This window comes from Syngnathus scovelli, chromosome 14, assembly GCF_024217435.2.
Source record: "Syngnathus scovelli strain Florida chromosome 14, RoL_Ssco_1.2, whole genome shotgun sequence".
NCBI classification, from domain to species: Eukaryota; Metazoa; Chordata; class Actinopteri; order Syngnathiformes; family Syngnathidae; genus Syngnathus; species Syngnathus scovelli.
The window spans coordinates 14,463,576-14,484,527 of NC_090860.1; the positions used below are offsets into that span (position 1 = coordinate 14,463,576).

Sequence of the window (20,952 nt, forward strand, 5' to 3'; positions counted from 1 at the left end):
GTCCAAGCATGTAGTCTCACATTATGCCAGCTTCAAAATTTGTAGGATTTTGCTTTTACAAGCGCAGATGATCTCGTGGATACAATACAAAGAGCTAATAAGGAATTTCGGAACATTGTGTTGTCGCACAATTGGGGGAAACCTTATCTCCTATGTGCCATGTCTGGCTCCATCACACTGCCCATAATCCAGAGTGACAGCTATTGATGACCTACAGTATTTGACTTGTACTATGCCGACAGCTACGTCTCAATTACACAGTGTGAAATTGTAACTGTCTGGAAAGTGGTTCAACTTTTACAGCTTCATGCCTCTTTGCACTTAAACAATATGTGAAGCTTGCCATCGGGCACTTTGGAGTGCCAAGAGAAATGCAGCTTGCAGCCTCTGGAATCCCATTAAGATTCCACGACATGCACACACTTGGCGAAAGCTAACCACTACAACCAAAGGACCCGACTGGAGTGTAATAATTATAAAAGGTTGGATTGGAGCTACAGTATATGTTGCTTCGATCAGTGCCATTTCTGTAATTGTGCAACAACAATGGAAGATCAATTGCTGTTCAAGGTGATAACATCATTTTCACTCCTCGCCTCGCGTCGTGTCCTTGACCACCAGCAAACTCATTCACCTGCTCGTGAAATTGTTTATTACTACGTGGGCCGTTTCTCATTAGGGCAAATCAAGCATGCACATCCGGGTGGGTGGATGGATGTTGCTCTTGTCGGATAGATGAAACCAAGGATGCATTGCTTGCTTACTTGTGAAGGCTTGGCTCGGCTCGGGAATTATCCCACAATGTATCGTCTGTGCTGCTATCACAGAAACGTGTCACAGTGGGAGGGGGAGTCGAAAATTACACAGCAGTTTCAATTTACAGGGACTCGCCGTCTTTGGAAGAAGGTTTCAGGTTTTTATTTTCCTCATAATTGCTTTGTTGCTTGATGATTCCATGGGAGTGTATTTCAATTCTCCCCTGCCCTTTTTCCTCTTTCAGGTGACCCAGCAGAAGTGTGACTTTGACCAAGACAAGGAACCTAATCTGCCTCCAACTTTGACATCACCAATATGTCTCTGGATACTTGAGTAGAGCAAACAAGTTACGATCACTGTGAGTATCGAGCAGAAGCCTTCTTACGTACTTTCTTGCAAAATCGTTTATATGTCACTTATCATATTGGTCGTGGCCAAATGGATGTTTTGTCGAGACTTGTGTATAAATACATGGTGTAAGATTTGGCCAATGGTCAGCCTTTGTTGTATAATTAGTCTCGTGTTGGGAGAATTGGAGAGTCGAATTGCGCCGTGAATTGGAAAGGGGGACGGAATACATTTAGTTCTCAGTTCCAGTGACATTTTTCATTCAAACAATATCATGAGCTATTTTATTAGTTCATGTCAGTATTCTATCAAAACATGTCAGACACCCAATCGAGCGTGTATGCCAATAAATGTTGTTCCGTTGAACACAACATACATGCTTTATCCCCATAAAACAAAACAAATTCGACTTTACTGAAATGTGACACTCTTAATCTAATCCTCTTACATGCCATTGTACTTTTGTCTAGCCCGATTAAATGATACAAATCAGTGAGTGGGTGAAAAACTCAGCAAAAGCCAACGTATTCTGATATACAAAGTTGGATTAGGGTCTTAAGCCATTTGCCCAGACTCTTTCCCTTCTTCTTCTATCCATCAGCCCTTTCTGTGAGGGAAAATTGGCACCATTTACTGCTGTCACTGCAGGCCTTATTGTCTCCTTTTATCAAAGGGACAAAGCTGGTGTGACATTGAAATGATCCCTGCTTGTTTCAAATTTACTTTCTGGAGGAAGAAAAACAGATAAGGGCTTCGAGTAGGCAGTAGCAAGTCGGTGCCCTACCTCGGGAGGAAGAAATGGATTACAATGAGTGGGACAGTTGGTGGAAAGATAAAATGCAATTTGCCCGGGAAATTGTGTTGATATTGTTCAAACGTGTCAGGTAGGTGTTGACCGCCTCCAGGGTTTTCCCCTGGGAGTGATCCAATATAGACTTGATTGCTTACCAGAAAATCGGAAAAGGTGGCTACCAACCGTTACCTTCTCATTTAAATGATACCATAAAAACAGGAAAACATTGCCAAAAACAACTTAATTCACTTAATTCTCACTGTAAGATTTCAAATGTCTCACTTTAAAAAAAACACCACTATTTATTTATTTGTTTGTTTATTTATTATGTGTTTATGAATCAATTTATATCAACTCTCAAACATTCTATTATACATTTCAGTAACTTAAAAGGAATGAAATGCTCTACGGTAACCGTTATGAGAAATGGTGCTTGATGTACCTGACAAAAAAAAGGTCTTCCAAAAACTGTTCCAGTTCAGGGAAAAGCACAGAACCCAAAATGCACTTATAAAAATCATCATTTACTAGTGCGGTACCTGGGGGAAGAAGCCAAACTCCCGACTGATTAATTCATTTATTTACAGATAATTAAGCCGAATGATTTTAGCGGTGCCTCCGTAAAAGCTCTTGAGAATATTTGCGCTAATTAAAACTCTGCTTTGGCTGATGAATATTTAAGAAAATCTTTTTAGAAAATGCTTTGGTTGCATTGTGGGTAAAGGTATTAACAGTATAGCGCGTCCGTGCCACACAAAGGAGCTTTACGATCAGAATTGGGACATTTATATGATAGAAATCATATTAAGTGCGCTTGTGGTTTGAGCTAGGGCAATTCTAATGAGACTGTGAAACTTGCTGATGTGATGAGACTGTAAAAGTTCATATGACATTATTATCCAATTGTGAGACGGACTACTTTGATGGCTTCTTGTTTATCATATCGTAATGCATTTTTTTATGCATTTACAGCAGAAAGTGGTGGCGTGGTAATTGAAGTTGCCAATGGCGTCTGAAAGATTTCAGAGGGCTTTGTTGATCTTAATTATGATTCAAACCGGCGTGTTCTGTTTCAGAAAATGTCATTTCCCGTCTGCCTCATCTGCTAAAATAAGACAGTGATCAATTATTTTTTTCTTGCTAGATGTCAATGAAACAGATGACAGCGTTTGTACAAAAAAAATCAAGCAAGACTCAACAGAAGATGAAGTATAATCTTACGTGATTTATTTGAACTGTGGCTTCTTTTAACCTTGACGGGGGTTGTTGTTCCCCCATGATACTTTTTGTCGGTAATAAAATAAGTGAAACCTAAACAAAGTCTATACAACAGCTTTATTGCTTCATGGCGGATTGTCAAGGTCACTGAGACTCCCACACATTATCAGTGAGAGCTAAGAAAAAAGAAATCATGGTGATGCCCAGCTGCCTTTCACCAAACTCAATTTGAGGTCATCGAGTACTCCTTTTACTGGAGCTATTTCCTGGATTTCAACTTCAAATCCATTTATGTAATTCTCTAACTGTTTCTAAATTGAACGTGGTCATATAAAATGGACAAATATGATGCGGTTGACAATGTTTCAGGGTTCGAGGTTTTTTTTTGTCTTCTGGAGAAGGAATAGATAGGGCCCGTGAAAATAAATGCCACTGTTGTGCATTTTTTTTTTTTTTATATCTCTTTGATAAGCTACAATATCATCAACAATGTTGCAAATTATACACAAAAAGAAAGTTGGTGGTGGATTGTCGGACAGTCTGTCACTGGGTGAGAATGCCCATGTCTGATTATCACTATTAAAATCTGGCTTCTACTGGATAGTACGAAAAGTCAATAAGCAGAAATCAGCCAGCTTCCTCGCGAGCACGCCAAATGTTATCTGCAGCGTTAACAACCATGCGCGTCGTCCTATCTGTTGATGCTCTCTGAACCGCCGCTGCTGCTGGCTGAACAAGTGACCACAGAAGTCTCATGCGCTGCATAATCACCATGTGTGAATTGGATGAAGACTTTTCTCATGGGCAATAGCAAGAGCCTTGTGGAAAATGAGATTACACCTCTGCACAGCAGTTACAGTGGGTGACACGCTTGCAGAAAGATGCTCGGCGCTTTGTTTTTTCGCGAGGTGGAGGAGTGATAAAAGTGTTTGTGTGGGTTTGGGCTTTGACTGAGGGCATTTGTATGCAATATATGTAGGTCATTTTTTGTTGTAATTCTAGCAACACAATGCTATTTTAAAAAGGAATTACTGGCAAAAATAACAGCAGAGGTGTCAAATTCAGAGAAGGAAAGTAAAAACCCTGCCGCAGTTTGGCTTTGGCTTTTTTTGGTGCTTCCAATCAAGCGAGCTGGCCGCCAAATGGGCTCCCAGGAGTGAACTCGTTTCATTGCAAGCACCTGTGGATAAAAGCAAACTATGGCAGCATTTCTACTTTGGCCATCTGGTTTTGACACCACAACATTTTGACCACTTGCAAGGATATAAAAAAGAAAAGTACTATTCTGCCTACAGAAAATAGAAGATGTTGTCAGCACCTCTTTGACAGTGTCAATTAATACTGGTATTTAGGTATTACCTCCGAAATATAGATATAAACTATATAGTAAAGATCCAAAAGATCATCTTAATTGGTCAGGCATTGAAAATTCAGCCAGCATCCTTTTTTTACTGTTATGTTCGTCCTTGTCGCCTCAGTCACTTCAAAACTAAAGAATTGCATGAAAAACAAGCATTTAAATGGACTTGATGATCAGTGTTTACTTGTCCTTCAGAGCAACTCAAGTAAATATCACAGTAGTGATGAGCGTCAAGTTTCTTCATTAGATCCTTCTTGCTATATTATCACAGTCAGGGTTTGTCTATGTGCTGTTATTGTCTCTGAAGTAATCATGCAGTACATCCTAGGAACGGCAGGATTGACAGCCTCTGAACAGGCAGGGACCCGTTCAAATTGAGGCTTAGATTGTTCTTTTGAAGGGCGCTACTGTCGACAGAGAAGCACCAGATGAGCCAGTTATGGCCCACAAATCAAAGCGCTGCACATTGGCTCATCACACTGACATTCTCTGCAAGATCACCGGGGATGAAGGAGGGCGGGCAGGCGGGCGGGCGGGCGGGTGGGCGTCCAGACTGCGGCAAGTCTGAACGGAGAATTAGGTGCGTTATGAGCCCCCTGAGTTGAGGTATGTGTGAGAGTGTGAGAACCAGGAGAAAAGAGAGTCGCTCCACAGCAGTACAATCAAAAGCTACATTATACAATTTCATTTCAATAGACGGTTGGAAAAATTCGATTCAATTGTCATGAGTCATGGTTTTGTCATATTCAATCCTATTCAGTTGTTCATTGCAAGGTCGCATTTATTGTCAAAATGAGAGCTTTTATTCAACAACGACGGGGGGGGGGGGGGGGGGGGGGGGGGGGGGAAATGTACCATATAGACATTTGGTCATCCTGTGCAGGTGCTCATACACAATTCTGAAGACAAACATTTTCATCTTAAGACACGAATACAAGTTCCCTCACAACTCAGGACATCCAGGCTTACTTGCAAAGCAAACACACAAAGCCACTCTGGGAGTGTGTGGTTAGAAAGGCAAACAACTTGCAGGGCTGACTTGCCATAAAAAAAAAGAAAAAAAAAGAAACAAGCACACAATACGTGTTTAGTCATTGTGGGGATTGTGACGCTTGGGAGTCCAAGCCCTGCTGTGCTTTCTTAATTTCCCAAAGAACCACCTAACCTCCTCTACCGCCTACAATGTGCTTAAAGAGATTTTCACAAGCTTTTGTTTGTGAAGCAGATAATTAATTGGAAATGGTAAAGGTTCTGTGGTTAATTAACAATTTTCTCACAAATATGCACTGTATTAAATAGCAAGACTGTATATCTATATATATCACCTCAGCTGGGCTGAGAGTTGAAATATTGAATTTTTGAAGCACAGTGCTTTAGCTATGTGCTCTTGAAAATCTCCCCTTGTCAAAAGAAGTAATGAGCACTCGATGAGGATCAATAAATGAGTTTCAGGGTTAGTGATTTCAGTCTGGTGATTTTGACAGCACGCACACTCCTACTGACAGACTTTGCCTGGATGTTAGGTTTTAATCATTTGACTCACTTGTTTCTGGTCAGTGCAGCCAGAAAATGAGACCACTGACAGATGACGTCATTTGAGGAAAAGCTCTATTATTCATACAGTAATAGATTGTTGGTTTCCAGATTCAAATAATCTTCTTCTAAAGACACCATTCAGCTGGCCATGACCTTACGCGGTAACCTCACCAAGCACAGAACACACAAATTATTCATTAACCATTCCTCTGCTGACTTCAATGTTTAGCGCTTATATAACATTTAGAGTGACATTCTGCGTGTCTTCCGGGTCCATATTATTCTGGCTCTCTTTTATACCTTAATTGCTTCAACAGATCAAAATAGACTTAAGTCAGTCAGTCTTTGAAAACAAATCCCGCTGCCAATTGCACGGAACCAAATTCTTTTATCTAATCTTATTAAATCTTATAAGTGGGACAGTAATATTGCCTGAATTTGTTTTTGCATGATTTGAAAGCAGCACAACGTGTTACATTTATTTTCATTTTCACTATTTAAAAACAAAACTAGTTGTATGAATAGTTATTTTATTTGTCAAGCATCCATCCAAAAAATAATTTAATCTGTTTTCAAATTTGCGTCTGAGTGCCTTTAAGACTATTGTACTGTTCTACTTGTGATAAAAAAAAAACGTTCAGAGAATTTCATGATGGCGGCAGCTTGTATGATCACGTCTCTGGTTATCTCCCTCAAACTAAGTGCGAGACTCTCACCCACGTTATTGTCTAACTGCTGTTTGCATACTAAACCACTGATGCTGCCAAGGAGTTTGGAGGGGGAAACAAAGTTAATTCAGCGGTTGCCAGCAATCCCGAATGCACTTTGGTGCTTCTGAGAAATGCGCGCACGTTTGAATGTCAACACATAAAAATCCCAAAGCGGAGCACATGACAGAGGAACAAATTTCATTTTTCTGCTTCTCCGCCATCAGCAGCCTGTCAAAATCTAAACATAGGTGGCATGGTCAGACTGTCTGTTTCACTTGAGAAAGAAAGCTTTTCCACCTTACACATACAAAATAATAAAAGACGGCCTGTAGGCTTTCGCATACAACGTGTGCTTAGCCGCTGGGCCTGCTCAGTTATGTTGGCACTGCAACAAAGGTAATAGATGAAGCTTGTTACTCACAAGTGATTTGCATCATCCCAAGCATTGCCACAAAGATGACATGTGAAACCATCACAAACCCATTTTTTCCCCCTCCTGCTTGGTTTTTTTTTTCTTTCACAGAAACAAATCACATTCTGTCAGAAGCTATCTGAAGTTGTCCCTCCTTTCATTCATTCTTAGCCTCTCAGGCATAGTTGGAGAAAAAAAGATTGTCTTGACGTTAGCGATCCACTTTCACTCGGCCTCCCTTTGCTTGGATCGACCGTCCTCTGCAGTGTGATCCATTTTCCCTGGTGGATGTTCCTGGGCTGTAGCTCTCATTTCCCCCTCCCTCCCTCCCTCCCTACCAGTCTCTCCGCACTGCCCCCCCCCCCCCCTAATGCATGACTACGTGTTGCGTTGCCCCTTCAGGCTATGTGTGGGATGGTGTTGTAGGCTGGCAGCCTCTGATAAGACAGTGAGTGAGTGAGCTGCTATATTCTGTCTAATTTTTTTTGTGGTCAACCAGGAGGACTTTTTTTTCCTTTTGCATTTAATTAAAAAACAGAGAGATCACAAAGTTAATCCAATAGCTTTGCATGCCCTTAGGTTAAAATATTTTTCCACAACTTGCTTTATTTTTCATTCACTTGGAATGTTGTAGGCAGATGACAAGTTCAGCAACTCGTCACCCGCAGAGAGCCGACGTGTCTCCTCCAGTGGAGAACATTAGCACTCAACTAAAATATCTTATATGCTCTGTGCGATGGTCGTTCCTGCTTCGTATTGACATCGAGCAATAAATATAACTCAAAAGCCAACACCTGCAGTACCTCACACCTCACATGGAAGAGAAGGTGTTAATGTTAATTAACAGTGCAGAAAAAGAAGCAGAGGTGCAGTAATGCAGTGTATACATCAACAAAACATTGACACCTGTGACACGCACAAAATGTTCCTTGCTACCCTTTGCCGCTTCCATTGAAGCAGCTTTAAGAAAACTTTCCTTTATGACTTTATGAAAGATGACTAAGCGTTAGTATTGTGATGATATGAGCACCTCCAGCTGGACTCTCTTTCTTTCAACTTTTGAATTAAAAGCTTTCTTCGGTGGACAAACACTGCAAACGTATAGAGGATGTTCCATTTGACTCCTGAGCCTTCTTAAGGAATACAATGCATAGCTTCTTCTTGATCGAAATATCTCCCAGGTTACTCGTTTTACTCTCTCAATTTAGTGTTTGACTTGGAGTTGTGGGTATAGGGAATACAAGTATTTTTCATTGTTCAATTAATTCCAAATGGGACTCAGGGGAAAGAGTCATGCTGGTAATCATCTTTGTTTGGCTCCTAATGGGAGAGTGAGGCATCGTGAAGCAAGCATTGATCGAGGCTTTGCTAAGAATGGAAGAGGAGGGCTGCCAGACTGGCTGGCTGGCTGGCTGACTGGCTTTGTCACGTTTATTGTACAGTATGGATGCTTTGCCGGACCAGAGTTGCTTCAAAATAGCCACAAAAGCTCACATTTGCCGCCATACAAAACGGATCAAATGTCAAGGGATTACTCATTCCCTGCCTGAGTGTTGAGTTTTAACAAATGCATTATTAATCAGTAAGATTTTTTTAGAGTGGTGGTGACGGAGCAAAATGTCATTTTTTTTTCATATAGTGGAATTAATAAATAATATTTACATGAACGCATCCAACAGTATAATGTCTGAGCAAGCCAAAATATGAAGCAGCTCTACTACTTTGCTGCAGCGAGTAAGAAACATAGTTTTAATCTGCCTGCCATTTCTGCTCCAATCTTCTGAGCCCAGCCATGATACATGTGTTAACTCCAAATGACCTCATTCTCCACAAGCAGAGGAGCGTGCTATTGCACTTGGCTGGAAAGTCAATGGAAAAGATGAAGATACATCACCAATTTATAAATAATCTTGGGTAGAAATATAATGAGGTAGTTAAGTTTATTACAGGTTATCCTCTTATAAAACACATTTTTAAATGATGTACTTTGAAATTTGGATTAATGATATATTCAGACACTAATGATTGGTCCACAAACATGTTGAAAGCAAGACTAGTGAATATTTCCAAAAAATGATAAGAACTGATGCAGTTCTTTTTTATTTCTAACCTAATTAAACCTCACTTGACTCATTTTGCCTCAAGTGTTGAGGCTGTATTTGCCCTCTGCCCATTTTTACATACACGTCTCCGAATGAATTAATTTTATTCTCTCGATAATTGTTTCTAAACCTTTTGTGTTATCATTTTATGAATAATGCCTGGGTTGCACTGGCTTCATATAAAAACAATCTAAAGTAACTTGATTGAGGTTAATGGCAAAATGAGGAGTCACCTAACAATAGCGCCAGCTCATTTCTATTCGGCAGCAATTGAAGTGAGCAGTATGTATCTACTAAACAGCAGGTTGCCGTAATTTTCAGTGCTGCCAATGGCCGTGCCAGCAGCGTGATGATGACATGAATCCTACAGATGGACCAACAAGCGATGAGAGGAGCTCCATTTTTCTGTTTAGCTACTTTCATAATTTCGATTGCTCAACCATCTGTGAAGGTTGTTTCTTGAGAGGGATGAATAGCAGCTCTCAGTCCACTCAATAACTTTATATACAGTTGAAGCTTAATTCACATTTTCAACATGCTCATGCTTATTTTCAAGCAGCATGAATGTCATTTGAAATCCTTTTTTTTTTTTTTAACTGTGAAGCAGATGTGCGAGCCGCTCGCCCACTGCGTTGCTACCTAAACACACCTAAGTTGTGAGATACAATTTGGACTGTCAGTTCCCACACATGACAGAAGTAAGTTTGCTGCACAGAAAGTTTCACCAAGCTGTTGGCCTGTGACGTCTTATCAAAGCGTAAGAGCAGAAAGGGAGATGAAAGACGATGGCAAGTCTAGTTCACTGCAGTCGCTGCTTGTAGCTTCCTTCAGGAGATTACAGGAGTGTATTTCACTTTTTTACCCTTGTGTGTTGAAAGATTCTCAACTCTGCCGAAATAAAAGAAATCACAAAAGAGATGAAAATAATATGATTTTCTATTTGGAGCTTCGGGCTCATTTATCATATGGTTGTTGCCATCGAGGGATGAGGACGCACTCAACCAACATCTCATCTCCCACATGGTGAAACTATATATGGAGCACTTGGATATTTGTTTGACGTAGTGTTCCAGGCCTGGTTGTGTTCAATTTAGCATCCCCTGCTCTTAAAAATCCTTTTTTTTTTTTAAATCAAGGTTGAGAACATTCTTTCCACAGGTTTGGTCAATGCATTTTTATACATTTCAGGAATTGGATAATAAAACGTGATGGCAGTCATCTTGGGTTTCTCAGCTCAGTAGTGGAAAATGAAAAAGCTCAAACCGTAGATGAAGTCGTCTCAGAAAGCTTTCTGCCGTTAAGCCATTCACGCGATGATTGGAAGTCACCACCATGCAATGCAGCTACGAGAAAGCTCCAGTGGTTTAGCATGATGTTGAAGTTGAGCACCATATTGGATATCCCCAATGCATTATCATTTAGGTTCAGTATTTCACATCGTAAATACTAATGAGTCTTACAAAAATGTATGGAGTGCCGTGTTAAGGTTGTGATTAAGAATTCCATTAAAATGTTGCCTTCACAAACAATGTTATTAAATTTGTGTAAAAATAATAATGTTCCTCAAATCATTGCAGACAAAAGTTGTAATTTCTTCTCAGCTGATTCTTAGAATTTTGGGACTGTGATAGCACACAAGTGTCACACTAAGTGTTGTCTTGAGATACACCAAAACAACGGCATTTTATGAGACAATTAGTTTTGTCAGTACACTTGGGCACTTTGCACTTATCTTAGTGGCAGTGTCATTTTGGCATATAATTAGCTCTATTTATTTTGTGGATGGAAACAAAATGTTTGCGTGGGCATAAACAGACTGGAAAGCTCATCTGCAGCCAATATTGCTGCAAAGTTCATTTGATGTGTTTTGGGAGGACTATATGCAAATTGATGACAACAGTACATGCAATGTGGTTTGTCAAACGTGAGATGAATCTCAATGGCTGACTTTGCATCTTCAAATAATGCGTCTGAAGGCAGGTGAATACCCACGTGCACAATGCTGCCAGGAGTTACATTTCTTTGAAATGCCAGACGCAAAAAAAATCTTTTTTTGAATGCCACAGGATGAGCAGATGCATTGAATTGGAATGTGTTAAATGTTGCTTTTTGTGCTCGTCCAAAGAGAGAGATTCTTTACTGTGACTCAGCAAAGTTTGCCTCTTCCATCAACACTCCAAATTGGATCAGTTCAAACTTAATTTCGCTTCCAAATCTTCCCTGATGAAAACCCTCAGCACTACTTCAAGTGCAAATCATCTTTGGAATTCTGCAAGCTCCATTTCTTTTACATCATGAATAGTAGTCAGTATATGCCTTGTTTTGCATGCCGTACTAAAAGATTTATGCGAAATATGTACTGTTCTCTGCTCACATGCCTATTTAAACAAGCACTATTTAGTGCATGGCTGTAAATAAATCTGCAAATATCATGTAGAGCAGCCGTTTGTCACATAGCTGAAATAACAGAAGACAAATGAATTAGACTGCAAAGTTGGTTAAAACATCACAGCATATGTTTTACATTTGGGGCGTCTTTACATGACCTTTCACCCAGGGAGGAAATATGACTGAGATTGCAAGGTTGAAATGTACACAAGTGGAGCAATCACAGAGCATCTTTACAGTATGTCCTTTCCCTTAATGCATTGGAAGGCTGGATGCGCCTGTTGGTATTTCAGCAGCAGGCTTGACCTTTGCCTCGGCCATTGCAGATGGTGTTTGAGCCTGGGAAAAGGCCACTAGTAAATGGAGACAGACCTTAAACACCCCGCATGTTTCTTATGACTTGGTGTGGGAAAGCCTTATTCAGGAAAGGTCATCTCTCTCTCTCTCTCAGTTGGACTGACTCTGCTTCCTAACTACAAAGTCGATTTGATTCAAGTTTTTATGGGAATTGTTGAACAAATTGGATATTTTTAATGCCTTGAAATGTGCTTTTCTGTTGCGTATGAATGCCAACAACAACGTGACAACGTGACAACGATCACACAAGGTGGGGCGGGCGTGAATACGTCAGGGTCACAACGTGGAGTGGAGGAGGGTTGCCTTCACAAAGTCCATTAATCCCTGATAATTGTACACCTCGGTGGCATGAACCTCCTTTTACCACGCTCGCTTGATCATTTCCAAATATTATGTAAAATTCGATTTGATTATTTATGTCTTCAATTTTTTATGAAATGGTAAATGGACTGCACTTTACCAAAGGGCTTTCTTTACATGATCTCAAATTGACCCATGACTGGAAGGCGCCATCAAATTATTCATCATCATCAATGAAGTGTTCCCATTTGTCAGTTTTTCAGACAAGAAATATCTCTACGGTTGACTAATCCAAGACCAATGTGTTGGTTTCTTTGCATGGATTACATTTTGCTTGTCTGCGACTTGATTTTAATCTCACAGTTGAAAGATTTGCGCCGCTTCTGTCTCTTCATTATTCTCTCAATTCCTTTGTGTGGGAGCGCAAATGGGATTTTGGAACTTGGGGTCAAAGTTTCTAATAATTAATAAATACATAAATCCGCGTTCAAGTTTGTAGAATTTCATTTTATGGGGTCATAAAGGTTATAGATGAAAGCTTTCTTATGTATTCTAGCAAAACAATGTCAGTGAACCTTCAACATGACACATGTGCCCGACACTTACTATGTCCACATGATTATTATTTTCCAAATATCTCCTAAGATTATGCATCACTGAGCCTGAGCATCATTTCCACTATTCCCATGGGCTTTTGTACTCCTCCATTGCATTGCAAATTTCAATACATCTCTGAATCAAGCTTTTTAATGAGTAGATGATAATGTGATTATCTCATTAAAACAAATACGTTTGGCCTACATAAGCTAAGATTGTTAGTTTGTGAATTGGTCTTTCCATTGTGTACACGCAGCGGTTTGTCTACATTTTGCGTTAAATATCGGTTAGGATTGTTTTTTGTAATGGTGATTTGTTATTTCGACCAGAAATGTCGTGAGCAGCATTACAAATTTCCATTTTGGTATATTTCAGCTATCATAGAATACCCAAATGAATCTTTTTTTTTTTCATTGTCATTTCTGCAGGTCTCCTTTGTATGAACTAACATGGACAAAGTGGTCGTCAGTCTCCTGCTGCTGGGAATCACCTTCACAATGGCCCACGCATGTCCCAAATACTGTGTGTGCCAGAACCTCTCAGAATCTCTGGGGACGCTTTGTCCTTCCAAAGGACTCCTCTTTGTCCCGCCGGACATTGATAGACACACTGTGGAGCTCCGATTGGGCGGGAACTTTATCCTCAAGATAACCACTCAGGACTTTGCCAACATGACCGGTCTGGTAGACCTCACCTTGTCCCGCAACACTATCGGCACTATCCAGCCTTTCTCCTTCATCGACCTGGAGACCCTGAGATCGCTGCACCTCGACACCAACAGATTGACTGAGCTGGGGCCGGACGACCTCCGAGGTCTGATCAACCTGCAGCATCTGATCCTCAACAACAATCAGCTGAGTCGCATCTCCAAAGCAGCCTTTGATGACCTGATGCTAACCTTAGAAGATCTGGACTTGTCATATAACAACCTCCGCAGTGTGCCTTGGGAAGCCATCCGCAAGATGGTCAACCTCCATCAGATGAGTCTGGACCATAATCTCATCGCATTCATTGCTGAGGGGACTTTTACAGACCTGGAAAAACTGGCTCGTTTGGACCTAACTTCCAACCGTCTGCAGAAGCTGCCACCGGACCCTATCTTTGCACGTTCCCAAACGAACGTTGGCATGAGTACTCCCTACATACCGCCGCTCTCTCTCAGCTTTGGCGGAAACCCATTGCACTGCAACTGCGAGGTGCTTTGGCTTCGGCGGCTGGAACGAGAGGATGACATGGAAACCTGTGCTTCTCCGACGAGCGTGAAGGGACGCTACTTCTGGTCTGTCCGCGAGGAGGAATTTGTTTGCGAGCCGCCCCTCATTACGCAGCATACAAACAAACTGCTGGTGCTAGAAGGCCAAACTGCTAGTCTCCGCTGCAAGGCAGTCGGCGACCCCATGCCAACCGTGCATTGGGTCGCCCCCGACGACCGACTGATCAGCAATTCTTCTCGAGCGACTTTATATGAAAATGGCACTCTTGACATTACGATCACAACATCCAAGGATTATGGAACCTTTACGTGTATAGCTGCAAACGCCGCTGGCGAATCCACAGCCTCCATCGAGCTGTCGATCATTCAGCTCCCTCACCTGACAAACGCTACGAACCGTACCGCACAGTCCAAGTCTGGTCTTTCAGACATCACGAGTTCAACCAAGATCAGTAAAGGGGAGCCTAAAACTCTCCCTGAGAATGTGGTCTCTGTCTCAGAAGTGTCCTCATCTTCAGCCCTGATTAAGTGGACCGTGGGCAAATCGACACCAAAGGTTAAAATGTATCAGCTTCAGTACAACTGCTCTGAGGACGAAGTTCTCATTTACAGGTAAGAATTATGAATACAATGACATGATGTCCAAGCGGCCTCTGTTGTCAAAACAGCTGTAGCAGTCAACCAATCGCGATGTTTGTTATCATCATCATCATATTTTCCCATGTACAAAGGTTGCTCCGCGAGCTGGCAAGCGTAGCGTAGCAGCTCAAAAGCAACCGTTCCTGGGAAAGTCATCAGTCATCGTCTCCGTAGCGACAATTGAATGACACTTCTGACAAGTATCGTTAATACAAAAAGAGGCTGATTTATAAGGTGGTTTCTTTTCAAATGGAGGGATTCAGTGGGATTGTTATTACATTCAATTAGGACGTCTGAGTTCAGAGGGTTGGAAGCAATGAGTTGTCATTTTACAATATGAATGAACTTTTCACTACATTTGCGTAAATGTGGCATCTGATTGAAAGATCAATTTCTTCCATAAAGCTACTCAATCTATTGTCGAGTAGAACAGTTCAATTCAATGCACACAGTCTTTCTACTAGTATTGCTTGTTTGTTTTTTGGCTGAGATGCATACATATGTGGCTGACAAAATAGCCAGATTGCCCCCGAGAGGTGATGATAGAGCTTGGCATTTCTACACAGCGTTCAGCCCGGTCGCGTTCACACCCTGACTGTGCAACTACACAAAACATACTTGCTTCTGTTCAAGCCATTCACTTTTTGATTTACTTCCTCCATGTTGTCTTTGTTAGTAGTGATGTGGAACATCCATGTGCTGTTTTGCAAACCTGTGAGTGAGCTCTTTCAGCATCCTCAATAAAAGCGGCCTAGACAGATCTATGTTTGCAATGTTAAGACTGAATATCAATTATAGAGCTTGCGGAAGGAGGATTGCACAAGTTCCCTCATGCATGAGAAAAAGTAGGGTCTTCCTCATTATAGAAAAAGGCTATTAACAATGAATAATGAACTGCAGCAGCGTATGGTGCAGGGAGTTCAGAAGGATCAAAGCTAAAAATAGAGATAGAACAGTATAATTGTTTTTTTTCAAAGATAATTCTTGTTCAAATATATTTGTAGACGCACTTTACTCATTTGAAAGAGCTATGATCATAAATTGAACCTTTTACCGTGACAGCTTTTTAATTTAAAGATCCGCCCGGCTTTCAAAAACATGGTGCAAATTACTAGGCTGTTCATATTCAAGCCTTTTGTTGAACTACTCGATATGAACTATATTATATTAGCGCTGTCTTTTTGCATTGTCTAACAATGTCTTCTTCCTTTTTATCATCTGTGTGCTTCCAGGATGATCGCCATGACTAACAGAGCCTTCGTCGTCACCAATCTGGTCCCAGGGATGCAGTACGATCTGTGCGTATTGGCCATCTGGGATGACAGTGCCACCACACTCACAGCCACCAACATTGTAGGTTGTGTCCAATTTATGACCACCGATGACTATCCCCAATGCCAGTCTCTTCACAGTGGTTTCTTGGGTGGCACCATGATCTTAGTCATCGGCGGTATCATAGTGGCCACGCTACTGGTGTTCATCATCATCCTCATGGTGCGCTATAAGGTAACCAGCGGTATCCAGACTATAAAGTTACCCAGCGTGAGCAATACGTACTCGCAGACCAACGGGGGTATGAACAGGTTCAACGGCGCCCCGCCGCAAGTCAAATCGGCCGTGGTGGTCATGCGTGAGGAAATGGTTGAGTTTAAATGCGGATCCCTTCAGAGCAGTATCTCGCCATCCTCGTCCTCCTCCAACTCGCTGGATAGCCAAACGGGGAGAAGGCTCGGTGACTGCTACACTATGCAGGCAGCTGAATGCAGCACCCTGCCCGGCAGCAAGTTCCGTAGGAACAGGCACAGCCACAAAGCGCAACCAAACTTGGACCACCTTTTAGGAGCTTTCACCGCAATGGAGCTGCGAGGGGCCCCGAGGGACCGTCAAAGTGTAGCTGGCCCCTCCACCGCTTCCAACAACACGGTGACAGGAGCTGTCGCGCCCCTATCCGACAAAGAACCTCTACTCGGAAGGGCCGAGTCCACCACCATGCTGGGCCGTCTTCTCGGGCTGCCCCAGGAAGGTAAACCCAAGAGGAGCCATTCCTTCGACATGGGTCACGTGGGGTCCACGCAGTGCCGTGCTAGCTATCCTCGCAGGATCAGCAACATTTGGACTAAACGGAGTTTGTCAGTTAACGGCATGCTGCTGCAGTACGATGACAATGAGGATGATAAGCCGAGTTTAGAGGGCTCGGAGTGGGTGATGGAGAGCACCGTTTGAGTACTGTCGGGCCAATTGCACTGGACCGAATCCACTCCATCAAAATCATAGACTCGAGAAATACCTGATCAAAAGGAAGGCGCGTTACACACGACGGGACCAGTGTTTGTGTATTACCACTTCAAACTTGTCATTTTTCAACAAAGCACTTAACTCGGACAGTCTTCGAGTGTGTGTGTGTGTACAAAATATTTCACCTTTATTGACTCTTGGATTGCACAGCAATGGCCTGGAATACTTTCCCTCAACTTGGCACAAGCAAAGAGGGAAGAGAGACAAACTATTCGGAGCTCTTTATCAAATGAATTGACTGCCAAGTGGATTTGCCGCAGTTATGGTGAATGGGATGTACTTTTGTGTGACCCCACCGCGTGAAAGAAGACTGCCGCCACAGTTGATCGAAGGACCGCAGGATCACAATGTGGGGGCGGCGCCGGGTGATTTCAATGTTACTTTTATCAAGGTTGTCTTCTTTTTTTTTTTTTTTTTATCATTTCTACTATTTATTATTTTGACTGATACATCAAGTTACAGATGTACAGCTCGGTTATCCAGCGTCATCCCAATCTCACAAAAGGTAGCCATTTCATTCCATATTATGTCATTTCCAGTCACATCAAAGAGCAAGCACAATATTTATTATGCGGCCCTTCTTTCAACATCAAGTCAAAGATTGAAACAGCACATTTTTCTTGCCTTCTACTTTGGGTAATGTAAGAAATGTAGCACAAAGCAGGTGAAATCATTTGGATCCAATCTGTTCACTCTCGTTTGCTTTGCATTCCATTGGTCAAGCTGATGACAAAGGTCAGATGAATCTAGGGAATGTTATGATTTTATTTTTGGCAAGGCCAAAAAATGAGGATAATGCAGTCTAGTTAGGTTAAAAATCAGCCCTAAGTAACGATAGCAAAATGAGAACAAATAAAAATCATATCTGTTCAACCAGATGGCATGGAAGAGAAAGGCTGCTGCAGAGTTGATTCATTCTCTTTCATTCAGAGTTGTAAATGACTCTTACTTTTAATTAATGGCTACTCACAATGATTGACTAACTGAGATTACGCCACTCCCCCTTTTGATGCCTTTCTCAATATCCTGTGAGTTTTTGCTGGCTGCATATGATTCTGTTGGATGTTTCTATATTTTTTTTAAAATGATTTGATCCCTTGGTGTAGCATTCTGTATATTGGCATATTTTGTACAAATAACTGGTTGGAATGTAAACGTGGGGAAATCATTTGGTGATGTTTTAATTTTCATTGCAAGCAAACAGTGAAGGTGCTTTACTGTGGTGTACTAACTTGGTCGTTTCTAGCTGGCTCAGTAAAATGGGATTTTCCATAACTGCAAGACAAGTGGCAACCTATCTGTTTTTAAAATGTCAATTTAAAAAAAAAAAAATCATTCAATTCAGAAACCAAATAAATCCTTACTGACGGACATTGTCTTTTGTTTCCCCTTAGATTAAATTGGTCACTATGTTGCCATGACTTACAGTACCTCTTGTCCCCACTACATCGGGGAAACCAAAAAAAAAAAAAAAAAAACATTTCCCAAGAAGTGACGACATTGTTGATAAGAGACATTTGTATTTTGTGAATGGACAATTTAACTTCCTAGTTCTATTTGTGTCATCCCTTTTCACGCTGCTACGAATACAATTGTGTGCGTGACTCGGCTTAGTCATGATTCTGCGACTCAAGGATTTCAAAAAAAATATACGAAAAAAAACATACTATGTGTGAAAACATTTTTGCTAAAAAGAAAAAATATATATAAAATGTTGGTAAATTCCGTTGGCTATTGTTTTTACTCCAACATCACACAGCAGTATTGTCATGACTCTGGCTGTCATTGTTTATTAGGGGTGGGGTGGGCCGGGGTGGGGTTGGCCGGGGTGGGGTGGGGTTGGCCGGGGTGGGGTTGGCTGGGCTGGGGTGGGCCGATGCATTGCTTTCTCAGGTCCAGTTGTAATCAGGCCAGTTGCTGCTGACTCACCTCAGCACTGCCGATATTACGCATCACCAGGTACACGCTGCTCCTTGCCAGGGCCCGCCCTAATTCATAATCTGCCTGGATGTAATCTAATTGTAAGTATCATTTTATATGAGCTCAATGTTGAGTAAAGCTTCTGTGTCTGCTGAAGGCCTGAAAACACTTAAAGACTTAAGGTTTGCTAGCTTTTTCATTGAAGAAAGAATTCTGCCATAATCCGGTTCATTAAAACATACATTTAAAACCAAATAACAAAAAAACACTTGTTTCTGAAAGGAGTTCATGTGAAATTGGAACCCACCAGAATATTTCATAACTGATATCTTTCTAGCTCCCTGGAACAAGCATTTGCCTGATATCTCCTGGGTGATTTAAAAATATCCCCAAATGCAATTATGGTGGGGATATGATTATTTTTTGTGCTGGATGGCGAGGAAACACAATTGCATCAGTTGCGGCTGATCAATAGAGGCTTCTAGGGCACCACATTACTTTCCTTGAAGTCAAAGGGTATGTACACAGGTAGGTGAACATCTATTTTAGATGAGCTGTTTAAATAATAGTTCATGAGAAATAAAGTTTTATATAAAGTTCATTTCAAGTTTCAAATTTGCATGTACCACTGCAACTTTGAAGGTAAGTTTGCCTGCAGTTTATTTTTTTTGTCTATCTAATTGTATCTCGTAAATGTTGTTCTCATTAGTCTTTGGAAGCTGCTGTCTGTTGACTTACATTTAGTTGTGATATATTTTCTGCTGTCTTGCTAAAAATGATCGGAAAGGAGCCTCGGGGCTCGTGAGAGCCACCAGCTGCGCGCCATTATCGCCCACCCATCATCCTCCCTCGAGCTCCACTGAGGTAAGTTGGGATAAACTGCCTGCCAGTTGTCTAGACTTGGTGTATTTTGAAGCAGAAAATATGTCAACAGAGACCCCAGACTGTTGATGTTGTACATCAAGCAACAATTAAGGCGCTTCCACCTCCACAATGTTCTCAGGTGAGAAACACTTCTTGTTTTCAAAAAATATGTGAGCAGCAGGACGTTTAAGCCAAAGGTGGATGTTGCTCATGACCAGGATAATCTGTGTGGGAGACTGTAAATACTAGATTACCTTTACAATATACAGCAGGGAGCAAATATGCCACCAAACTAAGCCAGTTGTTGCGTTAACCCCACCTCTACCCCAAATGATTGTTTTCCTGTGTGTCACCCAGCTGCTAGGAAAAATCAAACATATCATTATGCGCCACATGTGTGTGCGCGCAAAGCTCATGCATAAAAATGGATCCCCCCTTCCTCAGTAATATGAATAAAGTATGGCAAGCTTTCAAGTCACACGAAGACCTCCAGAAATCCAAAGTGCATTATGTTTTCTCAGACCTATCTGACAGGAGAAAAGATTCTACAATCTCTTCAGTCATGTCCGACATACGGCAGACTACCTGTGTGACCTACAAACTAAGAGAGGATCAGAAAAGGCAGAGAAACAGGATTAACTGGGGCTAGAGAGGCTACAAGATTACATTTAACCACCTTCAGCGATTGTGCTAAGGTTGCATGTCAATGGCATAGTTCTTGATATTTTAAAAGCAATATCGACTTAAACTTTCAAGTGTTGCTGTAGTGTGAGCTACCAGACAAAACTAAAATAAGCCTAGAAAAATAAGCGCAAGCACATTTGCCCAAAGACGCCACTTAGTTCATCCAGCCAGCCTTTAGCGAAAGATCAATTGCAACATTATCGCCAGCACATCAATGGCACATTAGCATGTATTTAGATTTGTTGAAGAAAACAATCGATTCTTCAATCAGCCAGTTGGAGAGTGCTCAAAAGGCAAATAAGAAACACTAATGAGCAATGTATTTGAAAGTCAATGAGCAATCAGGCGTCGTCTGTGTTTATCAAATCAAGCTCTAAATAAACAACACAGAGGGAGAAAATATTGTAGGACACGATGCTCAAGCGAAGCTAGAAAATGAATTTAACACGATTAAAGCTTG

The 20,952-nt window shown here is 41.4% G+C and overlaps 1 protein-coding gene across 2 annotated transcripts in view; it reads left to right on the forward strand.

Moving 5' to 3' along the window:
- Positions 1–18,749, forward strand: part of LOC125981238 (leucine-rich repeat and fibronectin type-III domain-containing protein 2) — a 94,419-nt gene extending 75,670 nt beyond the window's left edge. For both annotated transcript variants that reach the window (XM_049741180.2, XM_049741179.2), the window contains exons 3-5: positions 1,001–1,114; positions 13,306–14,702; positions 15,962–18,749. In XM_049741180.2, coding sequence (XP_049597137.1) covers positions 13,327–14,702; positions 15,962–16,952 — 2,367 coding nt within the window. In that variant the 5' untranslated portion in view covers positions 1,001–1,114; positions 13,306–13,326 and the 3' untranslated portion in view covers positions 16,953–18,749. The remainder of the gene's footprint in view (positions 1–1,000; positions 1,115–13,305; positions 14,703–15,961) is intronic.
- Positions 18,750–20,952: the final 2,203 nt, after the last annotated feature.